General features: G+C 47.0%; 1 protein-coding gene across 2 annotated transcripts in view; it reads left to right on the top strand.

The window, feature by feature from the left end:
* The window catches only part of ARHGAP23 (Rho GTPase activating protein 23), a 75,121-nt gene that overhangs the window by 47,389 nt on the left and 11,923 nt on the right, over positions 1 to 15,809 (top strand). For both annotated transcript variants that reach the window (XM_058284100.2, XM_058284101.2), the window contains exons 18-20: positions 299 to 372; positions 611 to 700; positions 1,256 to 1,381. In XM_058284100.2, the coding sequence (XP_058140083.1) occupies positions 299 to 372; positions 611 to 700; positions 1,256 to 1,381 (290 nt within the window). The remainder of the gene's footprint in view (positions 1 to 298; positions 373 to 610; positions 701 to 1,255; positions 1,382 to 15,809) is intronic.

A 15,809-nucleotide genomic window follows, 5' to 3' on the forward strand; every position in this document is an offset into this window, starting at 1 on the left:
CTTTCCAGACAAACGTCCTCTTCTGGCCTGCTAAAACTTGTGTCCAGAGCCCGGGGCAGGAACCTTTTCTCCAGCACCACCTCACAGCTCAGGCCAGGCACACACCTGTGCGCAGGTGGTCTTGTTACCTCGACCCAGGGTGATGGAGCACCCACACCGGGGCGGCGGGGAGCGCCGCCGCTGCCCGCTTGGGGGGCCTCCTCGGCCGGCTGGGGCCTGCCCGGCCCCCAAGCAGCCCACCTGAGAGCGTGCGGAGGGGCTGCCCCCGCCTCTCTAAAGAGCCTTCCCTGTGTCCTAGACAAATACAACGACTTCATCGAGGCCAATCGCATTGAAGACTCGAGGGAGCGCATGAAGACGCTGCGGAAGTTGGTAAGGACAGAGAGACACTGGTGGGCAAAAGGCGCCGTGACGAAAGGGACAGAGCCCTCGGTCACCTGGGAGGAGCCTCCTCCACTCCGGGCCTCAGTTTCCCCATCTACTCCGGGGCTGGGGGGTGTTGGTGCAGAGGGTGGGTCCCAGACTCCCTCAGGTACAGCAGCGGGAGCGCCTGTGGGCGAGGGGCGGGGGCCTCACAGCCTGTCCCTGTGCCCCCCTCTCTCTCGTTCAGATCCGGGATCTCCCGGGACACTACTACGAAACCCTCAAATTCCTCGTGGGCCATCTCAAGACCATTGCTGACCACTCGGAGAAAAACAAGGTGGGTGGGGCTCGGGCGTGGCGTCTGGTGGAGGCACAGCCGGGCTCCCCCAGGCCAGATACGCTCGCACCACCCTGGGCCCGCCCTTCTCAGGGGTCACGCCGCTGGCAGGGCTTCTCCCTGGGGAGCTGCCTGCCGTTTCTGAGAGTTTCCCAGAGGCAGACCGCCAAGCGTGCCCGTGTCTGTGGGAAGTCTGTCCTCTGCCCTAGCTCGAAGCCCTTGTCTGGCAGTTTATCTTTTGGTTCTGCAAGAGTGCAGGGGGAATGAGGAGAGCTATAACATTCCGCCCTGTCCTCAAATGCCCTTGGGACGTCTGACATGTCCCCACTCCAGGCTCTTCACTGCCCGTCGCTGCCCGGCCTGGGAGTGAGGGGGGCTGAAACCTGGCCTGTGCTTCACGCCGGAGCACCTCCATGCCGTGCTAGGGGCGTCCAGTCCCGAGCTGGGTGTGATCGGGGGCAGGACCCTCAGGGGCCTGGATGGGGGAGGACTAGCAGGTGCCGGGGGTCAGCCTGAAGGGACGCGGACCCTGACTTGTGTCTCTCCCCTGCCCAGATGGAACCCCGGAACCTGGCCCTGGTCTTCGGGCCGACGCTGGTGCGGACGTCCGAGGACAACATGACAGACATGGTGACCCACATGCCCGATCGCTACAAGATCGTCGAGACGCTGATCCAACACGTAAGCGGCGTGCCGTGCGTGTGTCCTTTGAACCCGGGCCCGCGTCCCTCTGCGCACCTCGCCTGCTCAGCCCGACTCAGCGCAGGGAAGGATTAGGCAGTGTAAGAAACGCCGGGGTGGCAGACGCCCTTCGGCAGCATCAGGCTGCACTGCCAGGGGAAGCAGGAGTGGCTCCTAGAATCCCTGTCCTGGGGCCTTGGTCCAGCAGGAAAAGCAGGAGCCTCCGGGCTTCCAAGGTGGGCATGGAGGTGGAGGGAGGAGGAAGGTCAGGGAAGGTGCTGCCGGGCTGGGGGGCGGAAGGGGTGAGCCAGGAGGGCCTTCGAGGGCGGTCCCCGGGAGAGGCCTCCTGTCGGGCCGGGCCGGCAGGTGCAGAGGCAGGTGGAGCTCTGGCCTGGGAGCAGAAGGCCTGGGCGCTGGTGACACCGTCCCTGCGGGCCCACTGAGGCTTCCGGGGGCTAATCGCGATGCGGGGGTCGGGGGAGGTGGGGGGCAGGTGGAGAGCCTGGGCCTGGAGGCCGGAGTCTTCCCGGGAACAGGAAGGGGTGAGAACCCAGAGTGGCCAGCAGAGGGCGCAGGAGTCCCCTGTCCTCCAGAGCCAAGTCAAAGGCGGCCTCGCCCCTTACTTAGGCTTGGGGCGCCCAGGGATGCATTTATGAAGTACCTTAGGTTTTCCATTTCCAAATTTTGGTACAGCCTGTGGTCCTAGTTCACAAAGGATGGAACCAGACCCCCCTCCTGCCAGGAGAAATTAGATTGGCAACTGCTCAGAGGAAGGGGGGTCTCCGCCCTCCCTTACCTCATAGAGACTTCAGGGAAGGAGATCCCAGGTCAGATGACCCCATTTTACAGATGAGGAAACTCAGGCACAGAGAAGCAAAGTGACTTGCTCAAGGCCACACAGCTAATAAGTGGTAACCCCAGGATTTCCAGGTCTGTGTAACTACAGCCTGTGCTTTCTTCCTCAACCACTGGGAGTGCAAACTTCTGGGTCCTGAACTTTTAGAGGGAGGGAGGCTGGCAAGGGTCAGGAAAGTGAGGCCAGGGGGCCCAGGTAGACTCTGTTCTCATCCCAGCACTAGGACCGCCAGCCCGGACACTCCCTGGGCAGTGGGCTTTTGGTCAGGGCTACTCTCCTTTGGAAAAGTGTAGCACCTCAGCCCAGTGGGGGGTCCTGGAGCCTCCCACGAGTGTGTGCTTTGGGGGCAGCAGTGGGGAAGAGAGTGTGGCTGTCACTGTGGCTCCTAGAAAAGCCTCTGGAAATCCAAGGCCTTGGTCAGCTGGGGTGTCAGGAGCAGCAGCCTCCAGGTGAAGGGAGGCCTGGACTATGTCCACCTACCCTCTGCCAGGTTCCCGAGGGGGCGTCCCACACGGGCAGCCCCATTTCTGGATGGGGCCAGGGTGCAGTATGTCTTTCTTTTTGGTTCGTAAGTGTTCAGAGCACGGAGCCTAGTGCCTGGCTCACGGGAACACTCAGTATTTGTTGAATGAATGAATGTCACGTTAGGCTGGACTTTCCCATTCAAGGATTCATTCCTGAGAACTACCTGAGCTGGTCACTCTCCATTCTCCTCCTCCCTAGCGTTTGAACTTAATCAGCCAGGGCTGATTGTCAAGGGGATGAGTTAGACGCTCGGCAGGCCCCCTCCAGACCACCCACCCAGGTTCACCCTGGTCTTTCTAGGCCAGAGGCTCCATAGCCAGGGAGCAGTGTCGTTGTGGACCCAGGCAGTGACTGGACTGGTGGCAGTGGCCACTCGGACTGTGTCTCCCAGCCCCTCGCCAGTCAGTTGGAGTCAGTGGGCAGGAGCTGGGAGATGCAGCCGCGGCCACCGCCTGGCCTCCCCTGCCTGCGCCGCCCAGGCTGGCTTCTCTGGGCCGGTCCACAGGCGTCCTCCCATCAGCCTCTCCCTGGGCACCGCACCCTTTCATAATAGCTAACGTGTGTCATACGCCAACAATACGCTGTACTAAGCACTTTACATATGGTGTTTCATTTTAATCCTCACCACAACCTAGAAGAAGGCACTCCTATTATGCCCATTTTATAGATGAGTAAATAGACTCCAAGGGTAATTTGCCCAAGGTCAACTTGAACCTGAGACAACCAACTCCATTTCTCACAAATTGTTTCTCTCTTCTCCTCTCTCACTCTTTTCTGTTTTTTTCTTGTTTCTCTTCTGGGCTTCCTGTACCACTGGAGGTATTCAAACGGCTCAGTTCATAGACTTGCTCATAATCAACCTTGCAAGTTCCCTCGTGCTTCCCCTTCTCCCATAAGCACCCACCCTAAGGGTTAATGGGTGTCCTTCCAGCCCTCCTTACATATATATATATATAATATTGTCTGTGTTTTAAATCTACACAAATAGGACTGTGAATTGCCTATTCCTATTCTTCGCCCATTGCTGGAGGAGGTAGTTTTCTTAATTTTTAAAAAAAGATTTATTTTTATTTATTTCTCCCCAGCCCCTCATTGTTTGTACTTGCTGTCTGTTTGTCTTCCTCATTTCTTTTCTTTTAAAGATTTATTTTCATTTATTTCTCTCCCCTTTCCCACCCCCCTTCCCCCTGCCCATTGTCTCTGCTCTCTGTGTCTGTTTGCTGTGTGTTTTTCTGCATCTGCTTGCATTATCTGGTGGCACTGGGAAACTGCATCTTTTTTTTTGTTGCATCTTCTTGCTGCATCAGCTCTCCATGTGTGTGGCACCACTCCTGGGTTGGCTGCACTTTTTTTCACACAGGGCGGCTCTCCTTGTGGGGCACACTCCCCTGGGATCGAACCCTGGATCCTCCATATGGTAGATGGTCGCTCTATCAGTTGAGCCACGTCCACTTCCCTTCCTTATTTCTTTAGGAGGCACTGGGAGCTGCACTGGGTTGGAACTGGGGCCTCTGATGTGGGAGGGAGGTGCCTAGTAACTTGAGCCACCTCCGCTGCCTGCTTTGTTGTGTCTCTCATTATGTTTTTACTTCCCGCATCTCTAGTTGCATCATCTTGCTGTGTCAGTTCACTGCACCTGCCCGTTGCTTCAGCTTGCTGTCTTCTTTTAATTTTTTTCAGGAGGTAATAGGAACCTCTGCTCCCTGCTTTGTTGGAGCTCTCGTTATGTTTTTTCTTCTCATATCTCTTGTTGTGTCAGCTTGCCGTGCCTGTCCATTGTGCCAGCTCACTGTGTCCTTTTGGAGGCACCAGGGATCTGAACCAGGGGCCTCATATTTGGTAGGCAGGAGCCCAGTCGCCTGAGCCACATCCATTTCCCATTTTCTTAATTTTTAATGCTATTTTTAGACTTTTTTTTATATAGACTACTTAACAACCCCTTATTGGTTTCAGACATTTTCTCCAGTCTCTCACCTCTCTCTCACCTTTATCAAGAAAGTTGTTTCCCATTAATTCTTCTTGAGAGTCTTGGGCCACCTTTCCCTTTGTGGCCTCTCAGGTTTCCATCTGTTCTAGTTTGCTGGGCTCCCGAAAACAATATACCAGAAAAGAGTTGGCTTTTACAATGGCCTGTTCTGGGTCATACCTTAATTAAGGTAATCTAATCAAAAGACCCTTAACTGATGTGACCTAATCAAAAGGCCCCATAAGAGATTTACACCCACAGGAATGGATTAGCTTTAAGAAAATATTTTTCTGGGGTCCATATAACTTCAAACCATCACACCATCCATCCATTCCCCACCCTCTCCTTCAAGGTTTTGTGCTTTAGGGCTTTGGAAAATAATTTACAACCTGAAGATCACCAAGATATTCTCCTACATAAGCTTTATTTTTTCACATTTATCTATAACCCATTAACTTACTTTTCAACACAAATGTTATCTTTTTATTTGCATTTTGTAAATTCTCTGTGTGACTAATTTCTATATATTGTGTTCTGTTGCTATTATGAGTGCCATGTTATTTTCTGTTATTGTTTTTAGTTGGTTATGAGGCATACTGACTTTTTTTTTTAAGATTTATTTTTTTATATATTTCTCTCCCCTTCCGTCCCTCCCTCCCCCTCCCTCCCAGTTGTCTGCTCTCTGTATCCATTCACTGTGTCTTCTTCTATTCTTGTCAGTGGCACGGGAATCTGTGTTTCTTTTTGTTGCGTCATCTTGCTGCGTCAGCTCTCTGTGTGTGCGGCGCCACTCCTGGGCAGGCTGCACTTTCTTTCGCACTGGGCGGCTCTCCTTACGGGTGCACTCCTTGCGTGTGGGGCTCCCCTATGTGGGGGACACCCCTGTGTATCAGGGCACTCCTTGCGCGCATCAGCGCTGCGCATGGGCCAGCTTCACACGGGTCAAGGAGGCCCCGGGTTTGAACCGCAGACCTCCCACGTGGTAGGCAGACACTCTATCCATTGGGCCAAGTCCACTTCCCCACGCTGACTTTTTGTTTTTTAATTTAGTCTTATTTATATATAATTTACGTACCATACAAGTCACCCATTTACCTTTTTTTTTTTAATTGAAGTTTATCTTTGCATCATTAACAGTAGCTAATGGTTAAATCATAAACATGCCTGTAAACTGTAAAGCACTGTACACAAAGTAAAGAGGCATCAACTCACCTCTCTCACAGGGTTACTGTGAATCTTGATTATTATTTTCTTCAATTGACAGAGGTGGAACGTGGCCCCTGAGGCCTGTCCAAAGTCACACAGCTAATAAGCAGGGTATTAGTCAGCCAAAGGGGTGCTGAGGCAAAGTACCAGAAATCTGCTGGTTTTTATAAAGGGTGGTTATTTGGTATAGAAGCTCACAATTACAAGGCCCTAAAGACTCCAACTCGAGGTACTGTAAGAGGTATTTTCTAACCTAAGGTCTGTTGCCACATGTTGACGCAAGATAGTGGGCCGTATCTGCACGGCTTCAGCCTTCCTCTTTCGTCTTAACGCTCCAGCGTCCAGCTTCCTCTGATCTCAGCTGTAGGGTGGCAGAAGGCTCGTCTCTCTTCCCGGGGAGTCTTTCTTTCCGGGCTCAGTTGCTCTGTTCTCTTCACCAGGTGAATGGCTCTCTCTTCCCGCTCCGCAGGATCCTCTCCCATGTCTATGGAGCTCCTTTCTTCTTTTCTCGCGCATCTGCTTCTGTGTTCTTTATTGAGCGTCCGTTTATATAGCCCATCAAGGGGCAGGCGCTCAGCCCTTCATGCCCAGATGAATCAGATCCCTAATTTTGGTCAAATCAAAGCCCTAATCTTGATTTAATCAAGTAAACGAAAAGTCTTTGAACTTAAATCAATTAAAGGGTATCATGCATAGAGGAACAGACCAGGTTACAAACATAATCGCTCTCTTTGGAATTCATAAATAATCTCAAACTGCCGTAAGTGGTAAAGCTAGAATTGGGTTGAGTCTAGATCTGTTTATTCCAAAGTTCATCCTCTGAACTTTTTTTTTTAAAGGTTTATTTTTTATTTATTTCTCTCCCTTCCCCCACCACAGTTGTCTGTTCTCGGTGTCCATTCACTGTGTATTCTCCTGTGTCCGCTTGTGTCAGTGGCACCCGAAATCTGTGTCTCATTTTGTTGCATCATCTTGCTGCGTCAGCTCTCCGCATGTGTGGCTCCACTTCTGGGCAGGCTGCACTTTCTTTTGTGCTGGGTGGCTCTCCTTATGGGGTGCACTCCTTGCTCGTGGGGCTCCCCTATGCAGGGGACGCCCCTGCATGGCAGGGCACTCCTTGTGTGCATCAGCACTGCACATGGGTCAGCTCATCACACGGGTCAGGAGACCCTGGGTTTGAACCCTGGACCTCCCATGTGGTAGGTGGACGCCCTATCCTTTCGGCCAAATCCGCTTCCCCTCTGAACTTTTATATCACACTGTCTGCCTCTCTAAAAGGATGCACATTTTATTATTTTTGGCATTGTGTGACTTTTGACCTTCTTACTCTCTCTGAGTTACCTTGAATTTGAGTTTGATAGAGTAAAGATGTTTATAAGTAAAAGATGCTTCTACAGGTATTTCAATCAATTATTATATGTGTACATTTTAGAAGTAAAACCCTTTGCCCTGCTAGACTATAGGAGTCAAAACATCAATCACAAGATGTATATTTATAGTTCTGTAAGTGTTTATCATGTACCTCCTATTTGCCAAGAACCGGGCCAGGTACTAATATATAAATTGATTTGTATCTTTTCTTTTCTTTTTTTTTTTTAAATATTTATTTCTCTCCCCCACCCCCACCCCAGTTGTCTGTTCTCTGTGTCTATTTGCTGCACCTTCTTTGTCCACTTCTGTTGTTGTCAGCGGGACAGGAATCTGTGTTTCTTTTTGTTGTGTCATCTTGTTGTGTCAGCTCTCTGTGTGTGTGGCACCATTCCTGGGCAGGCTGCACTTTCTTTCGTGCTGGGCAGCTCTCCTTATGGGGCGCACTCCTTGCGCGTGGGGCTCCCCTACGTGGGAGACACCCCTGTGTGGCAGGGCACTCCTTGCGTGCATCAGTACTGCACATGGGCCAGCTGCACACGGATCAAGGAGGCCCGGGGTTTGAACCGTGGACCTCCCATGTGGTAGACGGACGCCCTAACTACTGGGCCAAGTCCACTTCCCCCAATGTGCTTTTAGGAATGAGAATGATCAAAATCCCCAAATAATGGGCAAGTAATTTATTTATCCAAATAATAATAGCATAATGTAAGCACTGAATAAATATTAGCCAAGTGCAGTGTGTGCATTACTTTGCTTAATCTTTTTTCTTTTCTTTTTTTTATTAGAAAAGTTGTGGGTTTATAGAACAATCATGCATAAAATATAGTATTCCTGAATACCACTCTATTTTTAAGACCGTGCATTGGTGTGGTACATTTGTCACAATTGATAAAAGCACATTTTTATAACTCTGCTATTAACTGTAGTCCATGGATTAACTTAGGGTTCACTGTTTGTGTTGCACAGTTCCATGGATATGGAAATGTTTATTTGAGTAACATATATACTACCTAAAATTTCTCCTTTTTTTTAAAAAAAAGATTTATTTATTTATCCCCCTATCTCTCACCACCCTACTATTTTTGCTGTCTGTGTCCATTTGCTGTGTGATCTTTTGTATCTGTTTCTCTTTTTGTTTTCTCTTCTCATTTTTTCTCCTCTAGGGTTCACTGCCATTCGATCCTGGGGACCTGTGATGTGGAGAGAGGTTCCCTGTCAACTGCGCTGCCTTAGTTCCTAGTCTCTGCTGTGCTTCACCTCAACTTTCTCCTTCGTCTCTCTTTTGTTGCATCATATCTTGCTGCGTGACTCCCTTGCACAGGCACTGGCTCACGGCGTGGGCACTGGCTCACCGTGCAGTCATGCTTTCTCTTCTTTTTCACCAGGAGGCCCCAGGAATGGAACCTGGATCCTCCTGTATGGTAGGCAGAAGCCCTATCACTTGAGCCACATCCGCTTCCCAAATTTTTCCTTCTAACCACATTCAAAAATATAGTTCAGTGCTGTTAATTATGTTCACAATGTGTTACCACCACCACCACCAATCCCAAAACTTTCCCATCATCCCAAATAGAAACTCTGTACCTTTCAGCCTTAGCTCACCCATTTAAAAATGTTCAATTCACTGGGCTTTAGTATATGCACAGAGCTGTGAGGCACACTGATTTTTGTATGTTGACGTTTAATTTGACAACCTTGCTGAACTCTTTTTATTAGATCTATTGATTCTTGAGTTTCTTATATAGATGTCATCTGTGAATAATTACCATATAGTCTCTTAATTTCAGTTTTGTTTCTTTTAATCCTTGTCCCTTTTATTTCTTTTTCGTGTCTTATTTTGTTGACCAGGACTCTTGGTACTATTTTGAATAGTAACAGTGAGAATAGTGAGACTTTCCTTATTCCTCACCTCACGATGAATGCATCTAAAATGTTTCCGCTAAGCATGCTCTTTATAAAGTTAAGGACAGTCCCATTTATTCCTAGTTGCTTGAAGCTCTTTTCTTCTTCTAGTCATATTCAAGTGTTGAACATTAGCAAATGCTTTTTCTGCGCTCATTAAGATGATCATATAATTTATCCGCTTTGGTCCCTTTATGAGTTTTCAATTTCAACTATACTTGCTCTCCTCAGAGAAATCTCATTTAATCCTGATGTGACATTATTTTTTAACATGCTTTAAGATTTAGCTAGGCATTTTAGATTAAAAAATTTTTTTTAAATTTATTTCTTTCCCCTTTCCTCCCCCATTGTCTGCTCTGTGTTCATTCATTGTGTGTCTTCTGTGTCCGCTTGCATTCTTGTCAGCGGCATTGGGAATCTGTGTCTCTTTTTGTTGCGTCATCTTGCTGTGTCAGCTTACTGTGTGTGCAGCATCACTCCTGGGTAGGCTGCGCTTTTTTCACACAGGACAGCTCTCCTTACAGGGTGCACTTGTGCATGGGGCTTCCCTATGCAGGGGCACCCCTGTGTGGCACGGCACTCCTTGCCCGCATCAGCACTGCGTGTGAACCAGCTCACCACATGGGTCAGGAGGCCCTGGGTTTGAACCCTGGACCTCCCATGTGGTAGGGGGATGCTCTATCAGTTGAGCCAAATCTGCTTCCCTAGCCATTTTATTTTGAAAAGATTTTTGCGTTTATGTTAAGTACAAAAATTTGACCTCTAATTTTAATTTCTTGTACTTATCTGTCTTTATCTGGTTTTGATCACAAGGTTATAATAGGCTTAAAAATTGAATTTGGCAGCTTTCCCTCTTTTTCCACATTCTAGAACAGCATATAAAGATAGAGACTATTTATTCCTTGAAATATTAAAAGAAAACATAAAACTGTCTAGGCCTGGGATGCTTTTTGTGTGAGGGTTTAAATGGCTATTTCAATTAATTTAAGATTTATTTATTTATTTATTTATTTGTCTCCCCCTCCCCCTGTTGTCTGCTCTTGTGTCCGTTTGCTTTGTGTTCTTCTGTGACTGCTTCTATCCTTATCAGTGGCACCGGGAATCTGTGTTTCTTTTTTTATTGTTGTTGTATCATCTTGCTATGTCAGCTCTCCTTGTGTGCGGCGCCATTCCTGGTCAGGCTGCACTTTCTTTCCCACTGGGCGGCTCTCCTTACGGGACGCACTCCTTGCGCGTGGGGCTCCCCTCTGCGGGGAGACACCCCTGCGTGGCACGGCACTCCTTGCACACATCGGCACTGCGCATGGGCCAGGTCCACACAGGTCAAGGAGGCCCGGGGTTTGAACTGCGGACCTTCCGTGTAGTAAGCAGACGCCCTATCCATTGGGCCAAGTCTGCTTCCCCTATTTCAATTAATTTAATGGTTATTAGTCCCTTTTTTTGTTTCCTCTTAGGTCAATTTTGGCATCTTTCTAAAAATAAATCCACTTTACCTGGGTTTCCATATTTACTGATCCTTTAATATTCTTTTTTATGTTTTAAATATCTTTCATATCTATATTTTCTTTTTTTCCTTCAGTATTTTATTTCTATCATCTAGTCTTTTTTTTCAGATTTAGCAATAGTATTTTATTTTTTTTATAAAAAATACAAAGCAAACTCTAGTCATTTTTTTAATCAGACTTACCAGCAATTTGTCTATCTTATTCTTTTCAAAGCACAAGCTTTTAAAAATTGTGTTGATCTTCTCCTTTCCCCCTTCTCTTCTCCTCCTAGCCCCTTGAAGCCAGTCTATCCTAGATACCTTATATAAGTGGCATCATGGCAATATTTGTTCTTTTGTGTCTTGCTTATTTTACTCAGCATAATGTTTTCAAGGTTTATCCATGGGAGCACTGTCAGAACTTCCTTTTTACTACTGAATAATATTCCATTGTATGGATATACCATATTTTGTTCACCCATTAATGGGCACTTGGGTTATTGATTTTTTTTTAAGATTTATTTCAATTTATTTCTTTCCTCTTCCCCCCGTTGTATGCTCTTCTGTGTCCTTTTTTTTTTTTTTTTTTTTTTTGCTGTGTGTTCTTCTGTGTCCACTTGCATGCTTGTCAGGCGGCACCGGAAATCTGTGTCTCTTTTTGTTGCATCAGCTCTCTGGGTGTCAGCTCTCTGGGTGTGGGGTGCCACTCCTGGGCGGGCTGCACTTTTTTTTTCATGCAGGGTAGCTCTCCTTGCGGGGCGCACTCCTTGCGCGTGGGGCACTCCTATGCAGGGGCACCCCTGCGTGGCATGGCACTTGTTGCACTCATCAGTACTGTGTGTGGGCCAGCTCATCACATGGGCCAGGAGGCCCTGGCTTTGAGCCCTGGACCTCTTTTATGGTAGGCGGATGCTCTATCAGTTGAGCCACATCCACTTCCCTTGATCATTTTTAATGTCTTTTTATTTTCTACTTTACTGCTATCAGTCCTCCTTTAACGTTTTTCTTCTTTGTGTTTCTTTGTGTTTTCTCTGCTGTTTTATTTTCCTCTTAGCTTCATAACTTGAATGCTTAACTCATTTGTTTTCAGTTGCTCTTGTTTTCTGATAGTTTTATTCAAAGTTACAAATTTCTCTCTCTCTCTCTCTCTTTTTTTAAAGGTACTGGGGTTGAACCCGGGACCTTGTACCTGGGAAGCAGAAGCTCAAACCATGGAGCTATACCTGCTCCCTACAAATTTCTCTTTATATTCATTTTATCTTTAGCCCACAGATTTTTACATGTAATGCTTTTGTTGTCACTTAACTCTATGCATTTTGTAATTATAATTTCCTTTTAAATATAGGGGTTAATAGTATGGTTTATAAGTTTCTAGACACGTGAAGTTTTTTTAGCTGTTTTCTCGTTATTTCCAACTTTGTTCCCTTATGAGCAGGAAAACATAAGCTGTATGATATTGAATCCTATTGAAAGTTTCACTGCGGCTCAAGATATGGTTGGTTTTTGAATGATTCGTGTGTGATTTTTTTTTTTTAAGATTTATTTCATTCCCCCCCCCCCCCCATTCCCCACAGTCCCCCCACTATCTGCTGTCTGTGTCTATTTGCTGTGTGTTCTTCTGTGTCTGCTTGTTTTCTCATTTGGCGGCTCTGGGAATCAATCCTGGGACCTTCCAGAGTGGGAGAGAAGCGATTACTCTCTTGCGACACCTCAATTCTCTGTTCTGCTACATCTTCTGATTTTTTCTCTTCTGTGTCTCTTGTTGGGTCATCTTGTTGCACCAGCTCTCCACGTCAGCTGGCACTCCTGTGCAGGGCGGCATTCCTGCGTGGGCCAGCTTGCCCTCACCAGAAGGCCCTGGGCATCAAACCCCAGACTTCCCATATGGTAGACAGGAGCCCAATTGGTTGAGCCACATCTGTTTTTCGATTCATATGTGTTTTAAAAGAATATATTGGGAGTGGAGGTGGCTCAAGTGATTAGGCGCCTCCCTTCCACATGGGAGGCCCTGAGTTCAGTTCCTGGTGCCTTCTTAAAACAGGATGAGCACACAACAAGCAGACAGTGAGCGCAAACACTGAGGGGTATGTGTGTGTGAGAAATAAATAAATCTTAAGAAAAAGAAAAGAATATATTTTCTCTAATGATTGAATGCAAGGTTCTGGTATGTCCATTAGATCAAATCTGTCAACGGTATTGTTCTTACTGTGTACAGCTTTGCTTAGTTTTTTTGCCTGCTTGTTTAGCTACAATATTTAATTTAACTAGTCCTGCTTTGTTCTTTCAATGTGTGTTAGCTGCCTATTTGCTATGATTTATTATGCCTTTTTTATCTTCTTGGCAGTATATAATAGCCCTCTTTGACTGTTATACCTTTTCATATTTTCAAGTTTCTTTTGTTTTAAATGTCTCTTGTAGGCTACCCTTTTTTAAAAAAAAGATTTATTTATTTATTTCTCTCCCCTTCCCCCCACCCCGCCCCAGTTGTCTGTTCTCTGTGTCTGTTCACTGCGTGTTCTTCTTTGTCCGCTTCTGTTGTTGTCAGCAGCATGGGAATCTGTGTGTCTTTTTCTTTTGTTGTGTCATCTTGTTGTGTCAGCTCTTCGTGTGTGTGGTACCGTTCTTGGGCAGGCTGCACTTTCTTTCGCGCTGGGGGGCTCTCCTTATGGGGCCCACTCCTTGAGCGTTGGCTCCCCTATGCAGGGGGCACCCCTGTGTGGCAGGGCACTTCTTGCACTCATCAGTACTGTGCATGGGTCAGCTCCATACGGGTCAAGGAGGCCCGGGGTTTGAACCGCTGACCTCCCATGTGGTAGACGGATGCCCTAACCACTGGGCTAAATCTGCTTCCCACTTTTTTTTTTTTTTAAAGGAGGTACTGGGGATTGAACTCAAGACCTTATACATGGTAAGCAGGCGCTCAACCACTTGAGCTGCATGTACTCCCCCCCATATTTTTTCAAATATATTTTTTATTAGAGAAGTTGTGAAATTACAAAACAATCATGCATAATGTGCAGAATTCCCATACATCACCCCTCTACAAACACTTTACATTGGTGTGGAACATTTGTTACAGATTATGAAAGAACATCATCAATTACCACTAAGTATGGTTCATAGTATACATTTGGTATATTTCTTCCATACTTCCCCTACTCTTAACACCATGCATTATACATTTGTTATAGTTCATGAGAGTCCTCATTTTATACTGTTATAGTTCTCATTTTTGTACTGTTAACCACAGTCCATCTTCCACCACTTGGTCCACTGTTACGCAGTCCCTCCCATGCCTTGTACAATCCATCCAAAGTGTGCCCTCAGTGGCTCTCACATTCATCACAGAGTTCTGCAGTCATTGCCTCAGTACATTATTGAACATTTTCTTTAGTCCAAAAAAATCCCATAACCCCTTATTATTGACCCCGTTGATATAGTACCTTCATTGACATTGATGAATGAGTATGTATTTTTTAAATTTAAAAATATAATCTGAGTCTCGAACTTTTTTTTTTCTTTTAAAGATTTATTTATTTAATTCCCCCCCCCTCCCCGGTTGTCTGTTCTCTGTGTCTATTTGCTGCGTCTTGTTTCTTTGTCTGCTTCTGTTGTCGTCAGTGGCACGGGAAGTGTGGGCAGCGCCATTCCTGGGCAGGCTGCACTTTCCTTCGTGCTGGGTGGCTTTCCTTACGGGGCGCACTCCTTGCGCGTGGGGCTCCCCTACACGGGGGACACCCCTGTGTGGCAGGGCACTCCTTGCGCGCATCAGCACTGCGCATGGGCCAGCTCCACACGGGTCAAGGAGGCCCGGGGCTTGAACCGCGGACCTCCCATGTGGTAGACGGACGCCCTAACCACTGGGCCAAGTCCGTTTCCCAGTCTCGAACTTTTTGACCAGTGAATTAGCTCCTTTACTTCATTGTAATTTCTATTTTCTTGGGATTTATTTCTGCCGTCTTAAATTTCCTTTTCTGTGTACCACATTTTTGTTTTCTTTCTTTTTTTTAATCTGTCTTACCTTGCTTTGGATTGACTGAATTTCATTTCCTGATATAAAAATGATGCATTCTATTTTTACTTTCCAGGGAGTTACCACATACTTATGAAAGCCCATACTTATGTTTAGTTTTCACTATCAATTTCTTTTTTTTTTTTTTAAGATTTATTTTTATTTATTTCTCTCCCTCTCCCCCCCTTCCCCCAGTTGTCTGTTCTCTGTGTCCGTTTGCTGCGTGTTTTTTTTCTGTCGGCTTCTGTTGTTGTCAGCAGCACGGGAATCTGTGTCTCTTTTTGTTGCATCATCTTGGTGTGTCAGCTCTGTGTGTGTGCGGCACCATTCTTGGGCAGGCTGCACTTTCTTTCGTGCTGGGCAGCTCTCCTTACGGGGCGCACTGCTTGCGCGTGGGGCTCCCCTACGTGGGGGACACCCCTGCGTGGGGGACACCCCTGCGTGGGGGACACCCCTGCGTGGCAGGGCACTCCTTGCGCGCATCAGCGCTGTGCATGGGCCAGCTGCACACTGGTTAAGGAGTCCCGGGGTTTGAACCGCGGACCTCCCATGTGGTAGACGGATGCCTTAACCGCTGGGCCAAGTCCGCTTCCCATTACTATGAATTTCTAAAGCTTATCAGTATCTTCCTTCTATCACCTTCTCAAAGACAATTACCTTACTGTGCTTTCTTCCTTCACTGGTTGTTTTTCCCTCGAATCTGAATTCCAGATGATCATGGATATACTTTTACTTTACATGTATGTGTGTATGTGTGTGTGGGGGGGTATTATTGTTTTTCTAAATTATTTTTAATTTTTTTGAAGTTCCAGGGCCAGGGATTAAACTCACATGTGGGAAGCTGGTGCTCAACCTCTGAGCCATGTCGGCCCCCCTGAATCAGACTTTCTGCTTGTCATTTTTTTCAGGACGTACGGGGGAGTAAACCCAGGACCTCATATGTGGGAAGCAGGCACTCAACCACTGAGCTACAACTGCTCCCCTGGGTTCATTTTTTTATTTGTTCAAATATTCAGTTGAGATAGTCTTTGTGCATTAAATTTCTGATGTCTTAGAATAGCTTTATTTCACACTCAAATTTAAATGAGAGTTGAGCGGGTTATAAAA

The sequence above is a fragment of the Dasypus novemcinctus genome, chromosome 21, assembly GCF_030445035.2.
Source record: "Dasypus novemcinctus isolate mDasNov1 chromosome 21, mDasNov1.1.hap2, whole genome shotgun sequence".
In the NCBI taxonomy this organism is placed as follows: domain Eukaryota; kingdom Metazoa; phylum Chordata; class Mammalia; order Cingulata; family Dasypodidae; genus Dasypus; species Dasypus novemcinctus.